General features: G+C 43.5%; 1 protein-coding gene across 50 annotated transcripts in view; it reads left to right on the top strand.

Moving 5' to 3' along the window:
- TRDN (triadin) overlaps positions 1 to 23,204 on the top strand; it is a 1,346,604-nt gene that overhangs the window by 675,974 nt on the left and 647,426 nt on the right. For all 50 annotated transcript variants that reach the window (XM_073675989.1, XM_073675970.1, XM_073675994.1 and 47 more), the window contains one exon: positions 10,467 to 10,511. In XM_073675989.1, coding sequence (XP_073532090.1) covers positions 10,467 to 10,511 — 45 coding nt within the window. The remainder of the gene's footprint in view (positions 1 to 10,466; positions 10,512 to 23,204) is intronic.

Below are 23,204 nucleotides of genomic sequence, written 5' to 3'. Positions count from 1 at the left end.
ACCCAACCTGGCAAGGTGACATGCATAGCGATGACAGCAGCAGAGAGAGGGAGGGAGGTGTAGCATCACAACAAGCAGGAACAAGCAGTGGTGTGGCCACAGACACAAGACGGGCAACAGCTCCCCAGAACACCAACACGAGGGAAATTGTCAGTACAACTGTTAGGTTTTCCAGAGTCTGGCTCTTTTTTAAAGACTGTACAGATAACCCTAAAAAGGCCATTTGCAACATGCCAACCATGCCAGCATCAGTAGGGGCTAGTGTTGAGCGAACATGCTCGACACTGCTCGGTACTCGCCCGAGCATCACGCTACTCGGGATGTTCGGCGAGCACCGAGCATTTCTCGGGCAGTAGCTCGGGTCTCCACCCTGCATGTTTGGCGCTCTTTACAGAGCCAATCAACATGCAGGGATTGCCAGTCAGTCACTGTAATGCTGCAGCCATGTTGGTTTTGGGCGTTACAGTGATTGGCTGGCCGCACAGTGTCACCTCGAGTATTTAAAACCGGGCGCCGCCATCTTGGACACAGTCGCTCCGGATTAGACAGTGTAGGGACAGCGCTGCTGATTTAGGGAGAGATATAAACTGCGAAATAGTTAGTGTAGATTCTGTAAAGGCTGCCAGAACAAACAAACAGTCCTTTTCAGGACTAATATCCATCCCAGATACCAGGCAGCCAGGCTGTATAGGAGACACAGTGGTTATACCAGCAAACTCTGCATTACAGTCCTGTGTGCTCCTCTTGCTGAAATTGCTGGACTTAGCACCAGGTGTCGGGGGCCAGGAAAAATCCTTTTTTTTCATCTAAATCCTCCTTTTTTTTTCCTCCTTCACACTGTACAAATACCCGTCTTATTAACCTTTTGGTGTCCCCCCACCCCCACCCCCCCAAAAAAAAGCGTGTCTCTGATTTTTCAGACACAAATATAACTGTTGAAAATAATCTGGTGTAGGCTAGAGAAACAGAAGTGTTGTTTTGCACTTCTACGGTTCAAACCTCTGTATTATCCATTTTGGGCCATTTGTATCTAAAAAAAAAACAGTTTGAGTGTGTCGCTCACTGTTCAGCCGCAAATATCTCTATTTAAAAAAGTGTGGTATACCCCAGTAAACAATAACTGTGGTTTTCCTCTTCCACTGTCCTAATCTACTCTTTATTACCCTTTTTCCATTGATAGTGCAAGTGTAAGCTATTTTACTTCATTTACAATGGGCAAGGCGCGTGGCAAGGGAAGTGGACGTTCTGGTGATGGTTCGTGCAGAGGACAGGGCCGTGGCCAAGGTGAAAATGTGCCACAATCAACAGCCACATCTTCTCGCTCCCACTTCTTGACTGAATTACTAGGGAAGCACAGAACAACACCAGTATTGAGAACTGATCAGTGTGAACAGGTTATTAATTGGATAGCAGATAATCCAGTCACCTGGGCACCACCACCTCCTGTCTGTCTTCCACACGGTCAACTCTTAGTAGCCGTGAGTCTCGACCGCATACTCCTCCTCACCCTGATGCTCCTTCCTCCCACCATGCCGAGTGTCGTCAGACAGCAAGTGATCCCACACTTGGACACTCTGAAGAGCTGTTCACTGGTCCATTTCCATATTTGGGCCCCTCGCCTGATACGCTTGAAGTGGTGGAAGAGGAGATCCCATGTTGCGATGCCCAAATATTTGAACAGCCACGGCCACAGGAAGTCGACATTGGCAATCTGTCACAAGAGGTGGACGATGACGAGACACAATTGCCAGGAAGTGAGGAGGAGGATCGTGGTGCGCAAGTGGAAGAGGAGGAGGTGGTGGATGATCTAGTAACTGACCCAACGTGGAAGGAGGACATGCAGAGTGAGGCCAGCAGCACACAGGGGGAGGGAGGCAGAGTACCCCAACAGGCAGGAAGAAGCAGTGTGGTGGCCGCAGACAGAAGGCAGGGAACCGTTCCCCGTAACACCAACACGAGGGACGTTGCCATTACAAGCGGTAGGTCTTCCAGAGTCTGGAATTTTTTTAAAGACTCTGCTGATAACCCCAAAAAGGCCATATGTTAAACCTGCCATGCCAGTATCAGCAGGAGTGACAAAACTACCAGCCTGACCACCACAAGCATGATCAGGCACATGGCAGCAAAGCACCCGACTTTGTGGGGCGAAACCCAGGGTCCACGACCAGTGTCAGTGGGTGTCACCACTGCTTCTTCCACTGTTGTGCGTGCAATAGAACTCCATGTTGTGTGTGCAATGCAATCCCCTGTCCATACTGCATGTAAAGATGCCCCCTCCTCTCAGTCTTCACTTGTTATGGCAGTTTCTCAAGAAACAGCATCAACGTCCACGTCCACGTCCCACCGCAGCGTTCAATTGTCCATATCCCAGACCTTTGAACGAAAGTGGAAATTCGCAGCTAACGCCCCACAGGCCACAGTCCTAAATTCGCACATTTCACGACTGCTTGCGTTTTAAATGCTGCCTTTTAGGCTGTTGGAGACGGAATCCTTCTGCAATCTTATGGCGGTGGCCGTCCCTCGGTACTTGGTCCCCAGCCGACACTATTTTGCCCGGTGTGCCATCCCCGCACTACACAAGCACGTGTCCCAAAGCATCTGCCGTGCCCTCAACAACGCAGTTACTGGGAGAGTCCACCTGACAATGGACACGTGGACAAGTGCTAGTGGCCAGGGACGGTACATCTCTCTGACGGCACACTGGGTAAACATAGTGGAAGCCGGGACCCAGTCGGACCTTGGGACGGAACACATCCTCCCCACACCGAGGATTGCGGGCCCTATGTCAGTCAGAGTTGCCCCCACCGTGTACAGCTCCTGCGCATCCTCCTCCTCCTCCTCATGTTCAGCCTCCATCTCAGATATCACCACATCAGTTACAAGCTGGAAGCATTGCAGTACTGCCTCCGCCAAGCGGCAACAGGTTGTGCTGAAACTCATAAGCTTAGGTGATAAACCTCACACTGCTTGTGAGTTGAGGACAGCTGTGAAAGAGCAGGCAGATCTGTGGCTGAGACCGCTGAACCTACATCCCGGCATGGTCGTGTGTGACAATGGCCATAACCTGGTGGCGGCTCTGAGGCGAGGTGAGATCACACACGTACCATGCCTGGCTCATGTGCTTAACCTCGTGGTTCAGCGGTTTCTTAAATCGTACCCGAGTTGCCAAATCTGCTCGTGAAAGTCCGTCGCCTGTCAGCTCATTTTCGCAAGTCGGCTACAGCTTCCGCCGCCTTTGCTGTGTTGCAGCAGCGTTTGCAGCTTCCGGCACACCGACTGGTGTGTGATGTCCCCACACGTTGGAACTCTACCCTCCACATGTTGCAAAGGATTTGTGAGCAGAAGAGAGGAGTTGTGGAGTACCAGCTGCAGCAAGGCCGTCGATATTCAGGTCAGACTCCACACATAAGACCTCAGCAGTGGACCTGGATGTCTGACATATGTACCATCCTGACAAACTTTGAGGAGGCCACCAAGATGGTGAGTGGCGATGACGCCATCATTAGTGTCAGCATCCCACTTGTCTGTCTTTTGCAGCGCTCTCTGCAGAGAATTAAAGAGGAGGCATTGCAGCCAGAGTATGATGAGATGGATCAAGAAGCCGTAGCAGGCGATTACACACAGCCCAGCCTCATCTCATCCCAACGTGCATTGGGGGACAATGAGGGAGAGGAGGAGGAGGAAGAACAGGAGCTGCTATCATGCGTTGTAGACGGTAGTACCTGTACAAGTGTCATACCGTCGGTTCAGCGTGGGTGACCTGAGGACAGGGGGGAGGAGGACGAGGAGAGCATGGTCAGTCGTCATCTTGGTGAGGACACGGAAATCTTGCCCGTTACCAGTCTGGCACGCATGGCTGACTTTATGTTACGCTGCCTTAACCGTGACCCTCACGTTGTCAAAATGTTGGGTGACAGTCATTACTGGTTGGTGACACTTGTAGACCCCCGCTACAAGGAGAACTTTCACTCTCTTATTCCTGAGGTGGAGAGGTCTACAAAAATGGGGCAGTACCAGAAGGCCCTTGCTGCAGAACTCTTAAAAGAATTCCCATCTGAACACGCTAGCGGCAGAGGTCACAGTTCGTTGCCCAACCAAGGCGTACAGGCGAGAGAGATGAAACTCCAATCCAGCAGAGGCAGGGGAACACTGTCAACGTTCTGGGACAGTTTTCTGACACCCGCCCAGCTTACAGGCCCTGAGGCGCGTAGTACTCTCACAAGGAGTGGAAAGTTTCAAAAGATGGTGTGGGAGTACCTTGCCGACCGTACCAGCGTCCTCCGTGATTCCTCTGTGCCTTTTAATTATTGGGTATCCAAGCTGGACACTTGGAATGAACTCGCTCTGTACGCCTTGGAGGTCCTGGCCTGCCCTGCCGCTAGCGTGTTATCGGAGAGTGTTTTTAGTGCCGCTGGGGGAATTATAACTGATAAGCGCACTCGCCTGTCAACTGACAATGCTAACAAGCTGACCCTTATCAAAATGAACAAGGGCTGGATTGGGCCAGACTTCTCATCACCACCAAATGACAGCAGAGTAACATAAAGTCAAATCCACTGAGTTATTTCGGGAGGTGTATTCACATGCACCACTTCATACCCACACATGGGTATACGCTTCCTCGTTTCGGCTGTTTTATCTTCTTCTCCTTATCCTCAGCCTCCACCACCACTATACCACCAGGGTGCCAGCATTGCAAGTTCCTCCGTCCTTATATCTGGGAGCTTTTGCTGGGAAAGCATAAGCAAATACTCTGGGGGACCCACTTCCCAATAATGGGACTTTTGTTTGTAATATGCTGTGCTGCATGGCTCTTGAAAGGGGCATTGCAAGTTGCTCCGTCCTAATATTTGGCAGCTTTTGCTTGGAAAGCATAAGCAAATACTATGGGAGACCCACTCCCCAATAATGGGACTTATGTTTGTAATATGCTGTACTGCATGGCTCTTGTAAGGGGCATTGCAAGTTGCTCCGTCCTAATTTTTGGCAGCTTTTGCTTGGAAAGCATAAGCAAATACTATGGGAGACCCACTCCCCAATAATGGGACTTAAGTTTGTAATATGCTGTACTGCATGGCTCTTTTAAGGGGCATTGCAAGTTGCTCCGTCCTAATTTTTGGCAGCTTTTGCTTGCAAGGCATAAGCAAATACTATGGGAGACCCACTCCCCATTAATGGGACTTATGTTTGTAATATGCTGTACTGCCCCCTGGGTCGTGCGTACACGTGTGTGGGATACCCGTTGCCGGGTCTCTGGGGTCTGTAGTCTCCGTGGCGGTGACCCGGTCCCGTGGCTCAGGCTGGTCAAACCAGTGGCAGTCTTTCTTAGGTTTTGAGGTTAATTGTCCGACTGTGCCACCAATGGATTGCGGTCAGGGAGTACCACCGCTGCGAGGCAGACCGCTGAGGCTGGTGTTGTGTGCGCAGCAGAGAATGGGATAACTCCCCACGGGAGGAGTATAGCCTCAGGGCAGTGAGTGTGGATGATGGGGGTGATGGTGCACGAGCGCAGCAGGAACGACTCAGAGTCTTTGCAGTGCAGTTCAGGGTCTTTACTGATGATTATAAGGTAGACCCTCCCGGGAGTACTGGCTAGCATAAGAGGCCTGGTCAGTCTGTGAGCAAGCAGGAGTTCCCCTGGCCAGGTGGAGTTGTAGGCCTCCCCGTCTGTCTGCACTCTTCCTGGCTACCTTGCTGTAAGTGGGTAGAAGTAGCCCACGTCCCTGAGTGTACCGTGTAGTGCTCACCCGTATGGCTGGTGACTTGGCTGGTGACTTGGGGCCTTCTGTTAGCCTCCGCTCCACGACGGCGGTGCTGGTCCCTTGCTTGTGACTGAGCCTCCGGGCTTCTATGGCCAGAGGACCTGAAATCCCCTGCCAGCTGGTTTCTGCTGCTGGATATATAAGTCCTCACAGCCTCGGACTCCTGTGTCTGGTTCCTATTGTCTTCTGCCAGGGCGAGCTCTGCTCAGCTTCCAGCCCCTGGTCTTTAGCTCCTAGCTCCTACAGAGCTCCTTGCTGTTACTTTCCCTTGCTCTCACTCTGATTCTGACTGTTCTCTGCTCTCTGACTCACTCAACCACGCCCCAGATCCAGTTTATAAGGGCAGAATTCTCCCCTCCCAAGACTGGGGCAGGAGGATGTTGCATGTTTAAGGGATCCTGACCAGGAAACCTCCCACTTGCTCTCCGATGTAATATCTCTATTACTGTGGTGACCAGACCCCTGGGGTGCCACACATGGCTCTTGTAAGGGGCATTGCAGTTCCTCATGATTTTTGGAAAGCCTTTCATTCACTGCTTAGGCCAACAGTGCACAGGAGACCCAGTTGCTATAAATGGAAAAAAAGGTTTAGTTAACGCCTTCTGACCTCCATGTCATTTCCAAGGGGCATTGGAGTGCTTCGAAATTTTTGGTAGGCATTGCACTCACTGTATGCCCTATAACTGTGTAGCCGAACCGCTCCTTTTGTTACAGAAACATATCCTACAAGACATATCTGGTTGACTGGCCTGATATTGATGTGAATGGTCCCTGTTCCTCCTGCTCTTTCTGCTTTGCCACTACCTCATCCATCATTTATCACCTGAAGCTTTTTTTTAACGGGAGTCATAGAACTTGGATAGTAGCAGGAAAACATCCAGCAATCCTCGGAGGAGGTAGGATATGCCCCAAAACGCTGACCGCCTCAGGCCTAGCCGCTACTACATACATGCGCTTGCATTACAACAAAACAAAGCAGATGCTAACTTCTATCATCCTCATCATGCTCCTCACCTTGGCACTCTCAACTCCCCTGATGGAGAAGCCAGGGCCCACCGGAGGAGTCTGATAGTCCGGTGGGCTCGGCCAATGCTGCCCTAAAGCAGGCCAGGCTAAGAAAAGTGTGGGAAAGGTTACCGGGACAAATAGGGGTGGCTGGGGACTGAGTATGGACACCTGGCCACCCCCTGGAGGCTCGGGAGCAAGCGGGGACACCCAGCCACCAGGCGGCTGGGGACTGAGTATGGATACCAGGCCGCCGACACAGCCATGGTGTGGTGGCCAGATTCCGCCTCCACATGCCTAAAAGGCCCAATTTAAAGTGCAAGCAAGCAAGCAGTATGGTATTGCAGCCTGGGGGTGGGTGGGTGGCAGGCTGCATACTTGCGCTTGCATTGCAAGGAATGGGAGAGGTACAATTGAACACTGCCCTGTGACAAGGACTTGAATGGGGACAGTTGCAAGTCTGCAATGACAGGTGCAAGGTGGGAGGCATCTTCGCATGTACCATGAACAAGGGTTTGGTATGCACACACTACAGCGGAATAGGCTCTCCTTCCCACTAAATGCACTGGGGAGGGCACAGGTAATGTTTTGGTATACGCGCTTAATCTTATGTATAAGGCACACCAGGACAAATAGGGGCGGCTGGGGACTGAGTATGGATACCTCGCTGCAGAAGCAGCCATGAGGTAGTGGCCAGCTTCGGCCTCCTCCAAACTAAAAGGCCTCATTTCAAGTGCAAGCTAGCAGTATGGAATTGCAGTCTGGAGGTGGGTGGGTGGCAGGCTGCACACTTACACTTGCATTAAAAGAAAACATAGCAGATGCTAACTTCTGTCATCATCATCATGCTCCTCACCTTGGCACTCAACTCCACCGATGGAGAAGTCAGGGCCCACCGGAGGAATCTGGTTCTCTGGTGGGCTCGTCCAATGCTGCCTAAAGCAGGCCGGGCTAAGAAAAGTGTGTGGGGGGATGTTCCAAGGAGAAATAGGGGCGGCTGGGGACCGTTTATGGACACCCGGCTGCCCCCAGGCGGCTGGGGACCGTGTGTGGACACCCGGCCGCGGGGCGGCTGGGGACCGAGCATGGACACCCGGCCGCCGGGCGGCTGGGGACTGAGTATGGATTCCAGGCCGCCAACACAGCCATGACGTGGTGGCCAGATTCCGCCTCCACATGTCTAAAAGGCCCAATTTCAAGTTCAAGCAAGCAAGCAGTATGGTATTGCAGCCTGGGAGTGGGTGGGTGGCAGGCTGCATACTTGCGCTTGTGTTGCAAGGAATGGGGGAGGTACAATTGAACACTGCCCTGGGACTAGAACTTGCATGGGGATAGTTGCAAGTCTACATCTTCTGATGCGGCAAGGATCACTTATGATGGGCACACTTTTAGACAGTGACCTGGGAGTCAGAGATGCTTCCAGGGGTCTTCCCCATGCTGTTCCCATGTCTTTTCAGCACTTTATGCATGTGTCACACAGCACATGACCAGATAAGGTTGTAAAATGTTAAAATGACATTTCCCGGTGAATGCATTTGTCATAGTTGAAAGCAATACAAAAGTGCAAAAATGCAAAAAAAATGCTACTTGTGAACATAGCCCGAAGATGTGGAGGAGCATTTTTGTTTTTGGTTATTTATTTTAACTTATACACAAGTCTTTTACCTGGAAAGGAACTTCCTTAACATATTTCACAGGAAAAAAGTTTCACTTTTGTTTTTGAACGTTTTATTGTGAGCCCGTAAAAGTGGCTTAATACCTCTGACCACGTTGTTGACAGCAGTGACCTGGGGGTCAGAAATGCTTCCTGGGGCGATCCCCATGCTGTCCCCATGTCATTTGAGCACTGTCACTATCGTTTTGGGCACTTGTTAGGCTTTTAAAAGACTGCCGGGGGTGCCACCGCAAAAATGCTCGAGTCTCCCATAGACTAACATTGGGCTCGTTGCTCGTTGCACCCGAGTATCACGGTGAGCTCGGCCCGAGCTTCGAGCACCCGAGCATTTTAGTGCTCGCTCAACACTAGTAGGGGCAGCAAAACTACCAGCCTGACCACCACCAGCATGCTCAGGCACATGACAGCAAAGCACCTGACTTGTGGGGCTGTACGTCAGGGTCCAGAAACAGTGTCTGTGGGTAACACCACTGCCTGTTTCGCTGTTGTGCAGCTTCCTGCTCACCGACTGGTGTGCAATGTCACCACGCGTTGTAACTAAACATTGCAGGTGTTAGGAAGGATTTGTGAGCAGCAGAGGGCAGTTGATGAGTACCAGCTTCAGCACGCCCATCGTTATTCAGGTCAGCCTCCGCACATAAGAGCAGATGAGTGGGCATAGATGTCAGAAATCTGTGCAGTCTTCTAAAACTTTGAGAACTCCACCAAGATGGTAAGCGGTGATGACACCATAATTAGCATCACCATCCCGCTTCTCTGTCTACTGAAATGCTCGCTGCCTACAATTAAAGAGGAGGAATTGCAGGTGGAGCACAATGAGATGGAGCAAGGAACAATTCAGGGTGATGCCACACAGCCCAGCCTCATCTCATCCGACAGTATAGGAGACCCAGACCCACTCTTTAATAATGGGAACAACAAAGCATAGCCGGCTGATGGCCCTCTAACAATAGTTAAGGCCGACTGCTGGTCCTGTAACAATAGCAAGGGCCTCCTGATTGCCTTGTAAAAATAGGCTTCGTGACTTTCAGTGTCCCTCCTTCATAATTGGAACAGGATGTGTCTGATCATGTCTCACACAATACATGGGCAGATAAGGTAGTAAAATGTTAAAATGACATTTACTGGTGAATGCATTTTTTACCATTGAAAGCAATACAAAAAGCATCAAAAACACTATGTGTGAACATAGCCCAAGGTGTGGAGGAGCATTTTTTTTTGTCTTATATACAAGACATTACCCTGGAAAGAATGTTCCTTAAGGTTTTTTTTCCAGGAAAATCCATTTTGGCTTCGTTTTTGTATGTTTTATTGTCTTGTCCGTAAAAGTGGCATATTACTCTGACAACACTGTTCACAGCAGTGACCTGAGAGTCAGAGATGCTTCCAGGGGTCTTCCCCATGCTGTTTCCATGTCATTTCAGCACTGTTCTCACCGATTTCGGAAATTTTTAGGCCCCCTGCTGACCTCCGGGAGGGCTGCCGGAAAAATACTCGAGTTTCCCATAGACTTACATTGGGCTTGTTACTTTGTCCGAGCACTCGAGCATTCCAATTTGCTCGACCTAAGCAACGAGCACCCAAGCATTTTAGTGCTCACTCGTCACTAATGGGAACATATACAAATATGTTAGTATATTATAGTTAAAAAATTAAAGTCAAAGTCAATATTTTTCAAGGATATACTATATTTACATATTATTTGTTGCTCATTTGATAAATTTGAGAATGAGTCATTTTTCTCCCATCCATATTTCTTTTCTATTCACTTCTAATAACAAAACACCACTCACAGACAAATCTAATGTTTGCATTGTTTGAAAACTTTGTGTTATCAATTATTTAGCTCTGTGCAAAATGGTTAACCTCGAGTTCTGCAAACTTCCATATCTGATACTTTAAATTTAGTTTAAAACATAAAAGCAACTAGTCAAAATAAAGTTATATTTTCTATGTTTTTTGAGTTGCAATAAAATATTATTTCATTTAACTAAAAATTAAAATAAAATATTTTTTTTTTTCAGAGGATAAAAAGGAGGAAGAAAAAGCAGAACTGCCGATACTTAAAGGTATTTCTTGTTCATAGTTCTGTTAGCTAAGATTTATTCCAGAAATCTTTTCTAATTACGTATGATAGTATTACTGGGTAAATTTCTCGGTACTATATTTTTGCTGTATAATTGGATTTTACATTGTAGGATTATAATTGGGTAATTGACAATGCCTAATTAAAATTTTCAAATGAGCAGTGTGCTGGTTTTAAAGCAGCATAGTCTATTCAAATTAGGGGGAGAACCATCAGTCCTGTCAGGTCAGGCTTTGCTGGCTCATTGATAAGAAGTGTATTTGACAACCAGAAAATATTGATATTAGACAAGAATAATAATAAAATATTTAAATCTAAACTTGCCCTGGATATCCTGGAACTGAACATACAGATTAACTTTTTCCAAAAGAGGTCACATTGATGCAAGTCAGAATTAATGCTTGGCATGTCATGGATGATCATTTGGCACAGCAAGTGTCCATGCCAGATTTGCTTAGCTGCACCACGATGCCTGTGTTTCGGTATGTGCCTCACATCACAGAGAACAATGTTTCACTAACTCTATTTGATGATATAAAAATAAACTGAGCATAAAAATGTAAACGAGTTTTTCATACCTGATTTATTTCCATAATCCATATTATATAATACAAATTATATAGCTTTCTCTATTGTACTTTGTATTTCTGTTCATCATCATTTTAACAACTCTACACTCTACATGTTGTCAGTAAATGGAAAAGTCTGTGCTTACATCCAAAGTCTTAAAGAGTATTCCTATCTCTTTATTATTTATGGTGCATCATGTCTTTATAATATCAATATTTAGCTAAACTTAAAAGCAGAACACATTATTTTTAAAAAATGATTTCCAAAAAGTGCTCATAAGAAAGCATATACTATATAACCTCACAGAACCAACAGTCAGATACTTTTGTATTTCCCAATAATATAAGGTAAACTAGCTACTTTATGATTCTTTTTTGTAATACTAATCAACTTGACCACATGTTGAAGTTGACTTTTTCCACAATTCTCATAAACTTTAGTGGAGAAAGCTATGGACAACCCACGTGCTCATTGAATGTTATGGTGCATTTAGCCAAATAAGGGTCACATTTATGGTATATCCTGTTGATATGCTATCAATACTTCAATTGAATGTTTTACCCCCAAAACACAATGATGATGGCTGAAGAATAACTGAAAAATTGCATCTTGGATCTCAATATAGTTGACTGAAATCTCTTTTAGAGTGCTGTTTCTGATAATTTTTTTCAGATATAGTCTGGTGGTTGTATGAGACCAAGTCCACCAGGAGGCGTACACCTGACTACCACATACAACTGCTGTTCATTCCTTGTTATTTTCTACTTAAGATTGTACTGCTACAGATTTATTATGCCAGGTAGCTGAAAAATTGCTGCATGTATTCAGTTTAGGAAACTCTACACTTACATACTTCTTATCTTCTCAGGTTTACTGGACTGTATTAGTGTAAGAGCTTGTGTCAAGGCTGTTTAAGAGTCATATATATGTTTGTCTATACCGTATTTGTAATAGGGCTACTATAGAGATGGATGAGCTCATGAGTATAAGGCTAGAGTCACATCACCGTATTTTCTCTAATCCAAGAGAATCAGCATGATTATGCTAATCATATTCTGATTAGAGTTTGATTAAAATGTAATTATAGTGTACTCCAATTTTCTCAGATGAGAAGAAGATTGAAAAAAAAAATTCTCCATCTTTTCCATTTTGTCAGTCCGTGAAAATGGTCTGCACTCAGATGTCATTTGAGAGCAGTCTGATTTTTTTCCACAGACTTTTTGACTTGCATGGCCAAGTACAATACGAATATTGGATGCAAATCGAGTATGCCAGGATTTTTTACTCAGAAAGGCTTTGTTCGAGGAAAAAAATCGGATATGTATACGGCCCCATAGAATAACATTGGTACGAGTGTGATCCGATGTTTTGTCGGATAGCACTCGGAACAAAAATACTGTTGTCTGCAGGAGCCCTAACTATGTATGGGAGTGATTAAATGTGGAGAATGCATCTTGAAAGACCCGGGGTCTTCTGTGGGCATAATACCGCTCAGTCAACACAGGGTGAGGGTGAAACCGTGTGATAATATTATATTGAACCACCAAACAGACAATAAACACATAGAACAGTCCCATCAAATACCCAAGATGGTACAACATTACTCAGTCTCACCCTTCCGCTGGCCTGCCTGGGAATAGTACAGCTGTGACTCTGGAGCTTCCAGAGCCAACTACCTCAACCAGTAGCCCCGCCCTTTCTTGCAGGCCCCCACAGAGAGGAGGTAGCGGCAAGCTTAGGAAGCGGACAGTCCATTGTGGTACAAGGCCAGGAGACCCGAGGATCCCAGCCTTGCCTTTCCGAGAGTTTCTATGGGGCCAGATGACCAGCTGGTCCTAATCTGGCTTCTCCAAACATCTCCATGGGTTCCAGGCATCCGGAGGGTCCCTGGCAACCCCAAACCATATATCCATGGGACCAGGTGACCACATTGTCCTAACCTGGTTTCCCCAAATGTATCCATGAGTTCTCTGATGGTCAATGGAGCACATTTGTATCCTTCCAGTCATGGCTGTGTACCCTTAGGCTGGAATCAAGTAGAATCCAAATCTGTAACTCTCTGGATTGAGCCATGCTACCAAGCTGATAGTCTGAAGAGTGTCTGATCTTTGATTCTCCTTGTAAAGTCTGCCTGCTACATAGGCCCTGTTCCTTAAATAGTTACAACTGTCTTTTCAAGTACACATCCACAAGTCAAAGGTTAGGGAGGGTATTATTCCACAGGGTTCAAGTCTCATTGTTTGAGCATTTATTCAATTTACATAGTTGGTATAGCAGGGGGCTCTTGTAAATAAACATTTAACATTAGTACAATACACAGTTAGCATAGTAACAAACATCATTGTTTCAGAATGAAAAGAAGGCAACATTCAGGGTTATACAAATAGTGGTCTGTCCTTCTTGACCCACCAAAGAAACACACATAAGTTCTAAAGTCAACACAAACACAATACAGCATTTCTCTTGGTTTAACGAATCTAAATGTCTGGCTAATTAAGATAAGCTGTTTCATCACACATCTCCTGTACAGCTCCTTTAAAGAACTTACAAGATTTGTATCAGAGAGAGCGAGCTTTGGACTGAAAGAGAAATAACTATGCAGGATATAAAGTACAAAACTTTTATGAATATGATTGTGCAACAAAATCGGTATAATGGGTTAATGTATATTTCAGATTATTTTGGTCTTGAGTCTAGAATGGTGGTATTAACCAATTTATGACAGTGATATGTATTTACACTCACATTTAAGTCTATCATTCAATGAATAGTGCCTCCCACTGGACTTGTTAACCCAGAATAAGCTGTAAATTTAATTAGTATAAGTTGTACTGCATCTTTCCTACAAAATTAGATATTAATCTGCTCATCTCCATCTACTTTAGAATATACTGTTTACTGAAGTGACTGCAATATTTTCATTCAAAACAACACATAATACTTTTCTTTATAAAGATTAAATCAAACTATTGCAACGTCAATCACTATGTTTGTAAGGATATTTTGGGTATCTCTGCAATAGCACTAAAAATAATTATTTTAATATAATAGAAAGTTTAATATTTGGATAATATCCAAATTAATGTTAAATTAACAATTAACTTCCACGTTCTGTATCTACTGAAAGGATAAAAGACAAAACATGTTCAGAGTTTTGCATCATATTTCATCCACTTGTGTACAGACTGTACAATTGACAATCATAAGAAGTGAAAGCTGCCAATAATAAGTATACAGTTTCATAAATATATTATAGTATCTGTAAAGCATTTCTTGCTCAGTCAAGGGCCTTCCTATCATGTCCTTGGTATTGTTTTATGTAAGGTAATAAATCTGTTTCTGCCTGCATTGCTGTATCAGTAGCAATAAAATATAGTTTTGCTTAGAGAGAAAGCTGAAACACCCAGGGGAAAAATATTTCAGAAAGACATTTCTATCTGACTACTGTGCTTGTTCAATTCAATTGTTGTTTTTTCTACACACTCAATCTTTGTGTCCTATTTATTTTTGTATGTTATTTTTGTTTCTCTTTGGTATGTTTAAGGTGCCAGTCTCTAGAGTATGCCTAGGAGCAGATACAGTTATTTTTTAGAGATGTAAAACCTGAACAATGGGGATAATTAGCATACATATTGTTCCACACAATCTTCTGTGATAGTGTAAAAACATTTGGATTGCCAATTAAATCAGCCAAGGGCATCATTACTGTTTGTTTCTGCAGAGAAAATCTGTCACTTTGAAGGGAATGTATCATTACAAAATGACATTTTATTAGTGTTGAGCGAGCATGCTCGAAACTGCATGGTACTCGCCCGAGCATCTCGCTACTCGGGATGTTCAGCGAGCACCGAGCATTTCCGGGTTAGTCGGGCGGGAGCTCGGGTCTCTGCCCTGCATGTTTGGCTCTCTTTACAGAGCCAATGAGCATGCAGGGATTGCCAGCCAGTCACTGTAATGCCGCAGCCATGTTGGTTGTGGGCATTACAGTAATTGGCTGGCCGAACAGCGTCACCTCGAGTATTTAAAACCGGGCGCCGCCATCTTGGACACAGTCGCTCCGGATCAGACAGTGTAGGGAGAGTGCTGCTGAGCTAGGGAGAGATTTATACTGCGAAATAGGTAGTGTAGGGTCTCTAAAGCCTATAAAATCAAACAAACAGTCCTTCTGAGGACTAATATCCATCCCAGATAGACAAGGACTGGCACGGGAATAGTTGCAAGTCTGCATCTTTTGATGCGGTAAGGATCACTTCTGATGGGCACACTTTTAGGCAGTGACCTGGGTGTCAGAGATGCTTCCAGGGGTCTTCCCCATGCTGTTCCCATGTCTTTTCAGAACTGTATGCATGTGTCACACAGCACATGGCCAGATAAGGTTGTAAAATGTTAAAATGACATTTCCCAGTGAATGCATTTGTCATGGTTGAAAGCAATGCAAAAGTGCAAAAACGCATAAAAAATGCTACTTGTGAATATAGCCCAAGGTGTGCAGGAGTATTTTTGTTTGTGGTTATTTATTTTATCTTATACACAAGTCTTTACCCTGGAAACGATGTTCCTTAACATATTTCACAGGAAAACAGTTTCAGTTTCGTTTTTGAACGTTTTATTGTGAGCCCGTAAAAGTGGCTTAATACCTCTGACCACGTTGTTGACAGCAGTGACCTGGGGGTCAGAAATGCTTCCTGGGGCAATCCCCATGCTGTTCCCATGTCATTTGAGCACTGTCACTATCGGTTTGGGCACTTTTTAGGCTTTCAACAGACTGCCGGAGGTGCCGCCGCAAAAATGCTCTGGTCTCCCAAAGACTAACATTGGGCTCGTTGCTCGGGTCGAGCACCCGAGTATCACGGTGAGCTCAGCCCGAGCTTCGAGCACCTGATCATTTTAGTGCTCGCTCAACACTACATTTTATGAAAAAAAAAGGCCAACATTTTTTTTCTATTATTATCAGCAAATTTATAGTAAAGAAAGTTATTTATACTTTTTTTTTTCAATTACCTTTCAAATGTAGTATAAGCTATATGTTCAAGTGTAAAGGTGAAGAAGATGATGTAACACCCTTCTGAAGCCCCCTGTTGTTCTACTGTGTATAAATTGTATTTTATTGCATGTTTTATCCTTAAATAGGCCGCAGTTTCCTGTTAGGCAGGGATGACAGGGTTAACAGTGGGGGCCGGCCATTAGTGGGGAGGAGTATGGGGACTGTTTTGTGGGTTCTTGGTTTTATAATTAGCTGATAATGAGCTGGAGGAAAGGAAGGACACTCTCAAAGAAAGACTATCATCATCACTGTGTGTGTGTGTATGTAAGTAACAGTTCAGTAAGAGAGCAAGCCATACAGCAAAAAAACTACAGTGGTGGCAGTTTTCTCATAGCAGGCAAGTTGTGGCACTTAAGCTGGAAGATAAAGTCGCATTGTTAGCCAGACCTGGAGAGCAGATATGAAGGAATACAGATTAAGCTAGGATGTGGAACATCCGTAAGGTGGTATCTAGCGAGAGCTTCCTTACAGTGTTCACAAGAGTGTAGCTAAGTTTAAGTTGCACAGCATAACACATCGACCCGTGTGTCCCTGTTACAGGAAGATGGAGGCCCCAACGTACTCTATATATTTGTAACAAGTCTCACAAGTAATGTGCTGCCGTCCGAAACTATTATGCAAAAACCTCTGTCATGTAATGCAGTAGAAAAAGCCAAGCGTTGTTCCTGCTAGCCTTTGTATATAACTTCTAATGTCAGTAAACAAGATTTTATTTTTGCAAAGCCGTCTAGTTTCTTCATCAGGAAGTTAAAGGGGTCCTGTGCTGCTCAAATCGTGACAAAACTTATCCTGAAGGTGTCCGCATAAGAAACACAACCTCACGCACACATCCAGGGACCCCTATGTAAGATGTTTAGAGGTGCGGAAATAGATGTCAACAGTATTCCCCCCTTACACAAGAGTATCTCAAACAGTGTACAACACAAAAAAAAAATGTCTACATATGAAACCTGAGGTTCACAAAAGTATAGTCCTTTTATATCTCTATAAAACCCTATTACATTTCTTTGCAAAACAGAATCACAATACAGTCTTGTTTATTAGATCTAAGACTTATATATGCATCTACATTCCTATTCCTTAGTCTTTGGGCCCAGAGGAAGTACAGCAGCGGTGCACAACATTTTTGGGTCCAAGGTCCACATTGTAAAATTGAACCAAACCCATGGGCCACAATGATAACAATGTACTACCTTCTGAGACATTAATAGTGGAAGTATGTGTAATAAATTTCAAATAGGTACTATTTCCACGGATAGGGCTCGCACCTATCAGGAAAGTAGATGTACCCTTCTCATGGGTTTGCAATCTAGAAAGGAATAGACAATGCTTTCAGTTTTCTACATTGTAGCATATGTCAAAACTGAAACAATCAAGTGTTTCTCCCATAAACTACAATGAATATAGCAGCACTTATGCATGGCCACTTCTTCACCTGATATACTCCTTTCTATGTTACAGGAGTCCAGACTTTCCAATTCTGCCAAAATATGGCTGGCCTAGAAATGACCATATGGCACAACATTCATAATTACTAGGCAGTAAGGTGCTATGTAACACTGGTCTTCTCCTTGAAATAGAAAATATATGTGACCAAACATTATGCAGTTAAAGGCCAAACAGAAGGGCGTTGTGGGTCCCTCTGTCTGTCAGGAATATGGGAGGAAGGCACCCATAGCCTATCAGAGGTGTGGGGAAAATGTATCCTGAACTGGTCAGGGTGATCGGAAAGCTGATCTCCAGTCGGTCGGGGCACTGGGCGAGTTGGGTCCACGGCTTGTTGGATCAGCAGGAGGGGTGGGCCAGGAGGTTGGCTAAAAGGGGCGATCTGTAAATCAGCCCCCCTATGCCACCTCAAAGAGGGGGAGATGTCAAGGAAATATTGATAAATATTGAAAATCTTTTCTTCTCCCCTGTCATAGATATTAAGAGAATATTGACCATTTCTCCCATGCCCCTCTCACCCCTTCCTTATCCACCACTTGTCAGTACAAGAGCTGTCTCCATGTATATCTCAGCACAAAACCCCAATTAACACACTCCTGAGTAAGGCCTCGTACACAAATGCTGGCAAGATAGGTGTCACCAACCTACTTAAAATGTAGAGTAGATTTCCCCTGGCAAAAGCAGGGGATGATTAGACTCAGGCTTGCGATAATTTACGTGTAACTGTTGAAGCTTGCTTCCCGAGATTCAAAAGGAAATTTATCGTCAGGCCGGCACCGATACGGAATATGGAATATTGCAAGTTCCTTAATTCTGATAATAATGGGACCTATATTTTTAGTGGCAAGGGACAGCCAAGGAGCGATTTGCTTATTTTTCCATAGCTGTAAACCCCTCCGTGGAGCTGTAGCGCAAAAGCACCAGAATAATGGGTCGCAGATACTCCGTGCTTGGTCTCTAAATGAAGGTAAAATCATAATGGAAAAAATGACGTCGTTTGCATGCTTCTGAGATCAACGAGCGATAAGTTATCCCAGAAGTTAGAGTTTTTAATAAAGACATGTGATGTCAGCACAGGGGATGTGTGGGCAGATTTCCCCTTAGACATAAAAGAGACCAGGGGGGTATAGATACTATAAGCAACAGGTCACGTTCAATAACATTCAAATCAAATCGGGGAGCCCCTCCTCCACCTATATTGAATCGCCTCAGCGATCTTATAGTAAGTCTCTTCTTTAATCCTTATTATTTTTTGCAACTGCTTATGTATTGTAATGTCTCCTTTGTAAAATCCTTCTAGCTATTACGGTATTTTTCTATATTTCAGCGAACAGTCATATGGAACCATTTTTGGGTACTTAATATATTTTGATCACTTTCTATTCCAATTTTTGGGAGGGAGAGTGAATAAAAATCAGCAATTTAGGAATTCTTTTAGTGTTTATTTTATGCCTTTCGCTGTGTTGTAAAATTGATAAGACAGGTTTATTCTTCAGATGAGTACAATTACAGCTATACCACATTTTTATCATTTTTTATGTTGTGCCACTTTTACACAATAAAAACAATTTTTAGAAAAAATAATTGTTTTTGCATTGCTATATTCTGAGAGCTACAGCTTTTCGATTTTTCCGCTGTAGCTTGCTTTTTGCGAAACAAGATGACGTTTTCAGCGATCCCAAATATGTATACTTTATTTGTTTTTTTTGTTTTTACATAAATATAATTATTTATTGGTATAATATTTTTTTTATTCTTTATTTTGTGATTACTTTTAATATTTTTTCAATTTTTTAAAACTTTTTTTTTTTTACTCTTTTACCTTGTCCCAGTTTGGGTTTAACTTTCATTGCCCTGATTGCTAATCTAACACTATTATTAGATAAAGCAATTGCATACAGGCAGGATGCATGTCAGACCCTGCTTTCAGCAGGAGCTTACAGGCCACGGTACCTGGGTGACCCCGCGGCCATCTTTAGGCCTGGGGTCACCTTGGAGACTATCAGCACAAAGAGATTGCAAATTGTGTTGTGCAGATCAGAGCAGAGAATGAGCTCGCTCCCTCTGCAACCCAATCATTAATATTGTTACTATTGACAAGAGAAGAGTTTTCTACCAACAATCGGTGCTAAAACTGATTATGGGAAGGGTGTCAGCTATACTATAGCATTGACGCTCTCCTAGAGAGCCAGCGCAATCATCACGCCATATTGCTACATCAGTTTGCGGGAACGCACTTCACGCTGCACCATACATATATGGCGCATGTCGTAAATTGGTTAAACCGAACTGTAATTCAATTGTTAAATAGAATGCCTTAAAACCTCTTTTAGTTTCCTTTAAATTGAATATAAATCTTTGCTTCATTCATTTACAGTTATATGAAAAAGTTTGGGCACCCCTATTAATCTTAAGCTTAATGTTTTAGAAAAAATGGTGTTTTTGCAACAGCTATTTCAGTTTGATATATGTAATAACTGTTGGACACAGTAATGTTTCTGCCTTGAAATGAGGTTTATTGTACTAACAGAAAATGTGCAATCTGCATTCAAACAAAATTTGACAGGTGCATAAGTATGGGCACCCTTATCATTTTCTTGTTTTAAATACTCCTACCTACTTTTTACTGACTTACTAAAGCACTTTTTTTGGTTTTGTAACCTCATTGAGCTTTGAACTTCATAGCCAGGTGTATGCAATCATGAGAAAAGCTACTTAAAGTGGCCACTTGCAAGTTGTTCTCCTGTTTGAATCTCCTCTGAAGAGTGGCATCATGGGCTCCTCAAAACAACTGTCAAATGATCTGAAAACAAAGATTATTCAACATAGTTGTTCATGGGAAGGATACAAAAGCTGTCTCAGAGATTTAACCTGTCAGTTTCCACTGTGAGGAACATAGTAAGGAAATGGAAGAACACAGGGGCAGTTCTTGTTAAGGCCAGAAGTGGCAGGCCAAGAAAAACATCAGAAAGGCAGAGAAGAAGAATGGTGAGATCAGTCAAGGACAATCCTCAGACCACCTCCAGAGAGCTGCAGCATCAACTTGCTGTAGATGGTGTCACTGTGCATCGGTCAACTATACAACGCACCTTGCACAAGGAGAAGCTGTATGGGAGAGTGATGCGAAAGAAGCTGTTTCTGCAAGCACGCCACAAACAGAGTCGGCTGAGGTATGCAAAAGCACATTTGGAGAAGCCAATTTCTTTTTGGAAGAAGGTCCTGTGGACTGATGAAACCAAGATTGAGTTGTTTGGTCATACAAAAAGGCGTTATGCATGGCGGCAAAAAGCACAGCATTCCAAGAAAAACACTTGCTACCCACGGTAAAATTTGGTGGCGGTTCCATCATGCTTTGGGGCTGTGTGGCCAATGCCGGCACCGGGAATCTTGTTAAAGTTGAGGGACGCATGGATTCCACTCAGTATCAGCAGATTCTTGACAATAATGTTCAAGAATCAGTGATAAAGTTGAAGTTACGCAGGGGATGGATCTTTCAGCAAGACAATGATCCAAAACACCGCTCCAAATCTACTCAGGCATTCATGCAGAGGAACAATTACAATGTTCTGGAATGGCCATCCCAGTCCCCAGACCTGAATATCATTGAACATCTGTGGGATCATTTGAAGAGGGCTGTCCACGCTCGGCGACCATCAAACTTAACTGAACTGGAATTGTTTTGTAAAGAGGAATGGTCAAAAATACCTTCATCCAGGATCCAGGAACTCATTAAAAGCTACAAGAAGCGACTAGAGGCCGTTATTATCGCAAAAGGAGGATCTACTAAATATTAATGTCACTTTTCTGGTGAGGTGCCCATACTTATGCACCTGTCAAATTTTGTTTGAATGCAGATTGCACATTTTCTGTTAGTACAATAAACCTCATTTCAAGGCAGAAACATTACTGTGTCCAACAGTTATTACATATATCAAACTGAAATAGCTGCTGCAAAAACACCAATTTTTATAAAACATTAAGCTTAAGATTAATAGGGGTGCCCAAACTTTTTCATATAACTGTATATACAGTAGTTCCAAAATTCTGCATTGATTCATTTATTGAAAAAAAATATATACAGTGGTTAGAACTTTATTATTCTGATATAGAGGTACACATTCTCTGAACAGACACAGTTAATTTAACCCCTTCCCGACATGGCCAATTTCCATTTTTTTTCTTGTCTTTTCATTCTTTTCTTCCAAGAGACATATTTTTTGTCCAAATAGACATATAAGGGCTTGTTTTTGAAGAATGAGTGTACTTTTGAGTGACAAGTGCTGTGAATTTGCTAAAAAAAAAAAAACTGCAACCCGAAATTCTGGCATTGTTTTTTGAGAACTGTTTATATTGCGTGGTAAAAATTACTTGGTGATATGATTCTCCCCATGAGTACAATTATGGCGATACCAAACTTGTCCAGTTATTTTTATTATTTTATTTTATATGGTGGAAAAAAAAATCTAATTTGTAACCATTTTTTTTATTGTGTCGCCATTTTCCAAGACCCGTAACGCTTTAATTTTTTGGTCGATAGAACTGTATGAGGGAAATTTAGCAGTTTTACATTTTTTACTGATCAGTTTAATTATTTTTATATTCTTATTATTTTTATTCTCTCTACTCTATTTTTTAGTACCTTTAGTTGACTTGAACCTGCGATCATCAGATTATTTCTACTATATACAACCATACCACAATATTACTGCATATAGTAAACCTCACAGTCTACTTTGAAGCTTGCCCACAGGCTGGGTTTTAAGGGAGCTCCATGATGACAGGCACAGAAATTTTCAATAGACTTCCGGCAGTCATAGCAATATATCGGCATCCCGCGAATGTGTCATGGAGCTTCAATGGCACAATAGAAGGATGCACCCCCATGTTGACGCTCTGTTAATACCACTGTTAGAGTTTGATAGCGAGATTTAACAGGTTAGCAGACATGGGCAGAGCTCTGCTCCACACATGGCTGCTATAAACATGTCCTGTTTGTAACATACAGTCATTACCTGCCGGGTATGGGGTGAGTTTACCCTAAAAGACTGCTCGTTACACACACTACTAACTTGTGCTGTACATGTATGGTTGAAGTGGGTAAGGGGTTAAAGAAGTTCAGGTAGCCTAAGCCATGCCAGGGAGGGCTAGGAGTTTGACAAATAATTTTTTTTATTTAATTTTTTTTGTAAAATTAACTGAGATGAGCAAATTGATTTCAGGCTAATTGAGCTCTTTTTACATTTTGAAAAGGATTAAGATTCGCCAGAACCTGATTTTTTTTGCAATTCAATTCACTGGAATCTAGCAAAATTACAGCTTACTGGGCACCCTTTGCATGATTCTTTCTAGGGCCCTGAGGATGTTAAAAAAAAAACATACATACAAATAAATAAGTATATGTATATTATACTCATATCACTCGTCTTCTGTCCCAGCTGAACTCATGAAAATCTGGCAAATCAAATTTCAGTTAATTCATTTTTTGGCTGATAAGTTTCTATATAATAAATAGTATGCAGCAAAACTCTAAGCTCCACTTACTGCAGGAAGCCAATATTATTATTATTATTATTATTATTATAAATTTATATAGCGCCATTGATTCCATGGTGCTGT

The sequence above is a fragment of the Phyllobates terribilis genome, unplaced genomic scaffold, assembly GCF_046119375.1.
Source record: "Phyllobates terribilis strain yellow unplaced genomic scaffold, ASM4611937v1 Scaffold_3__8_contigs__length_932513732, whole genome shotgun sequence".
In the NCBI taxonomy this organism is placed as follows: domain Eukaryota; kingdom Metazoa; phylum Chordata; class Amphibia; order Anura; family Dendrobatidae; genus Phyllobates; species Phyllobates terribilis.
The sequence above is the reverse complement of the archived record's forward strand: the minus strand, read 5'-3'. Positions and strand labels throughout refer to the sequence as shown.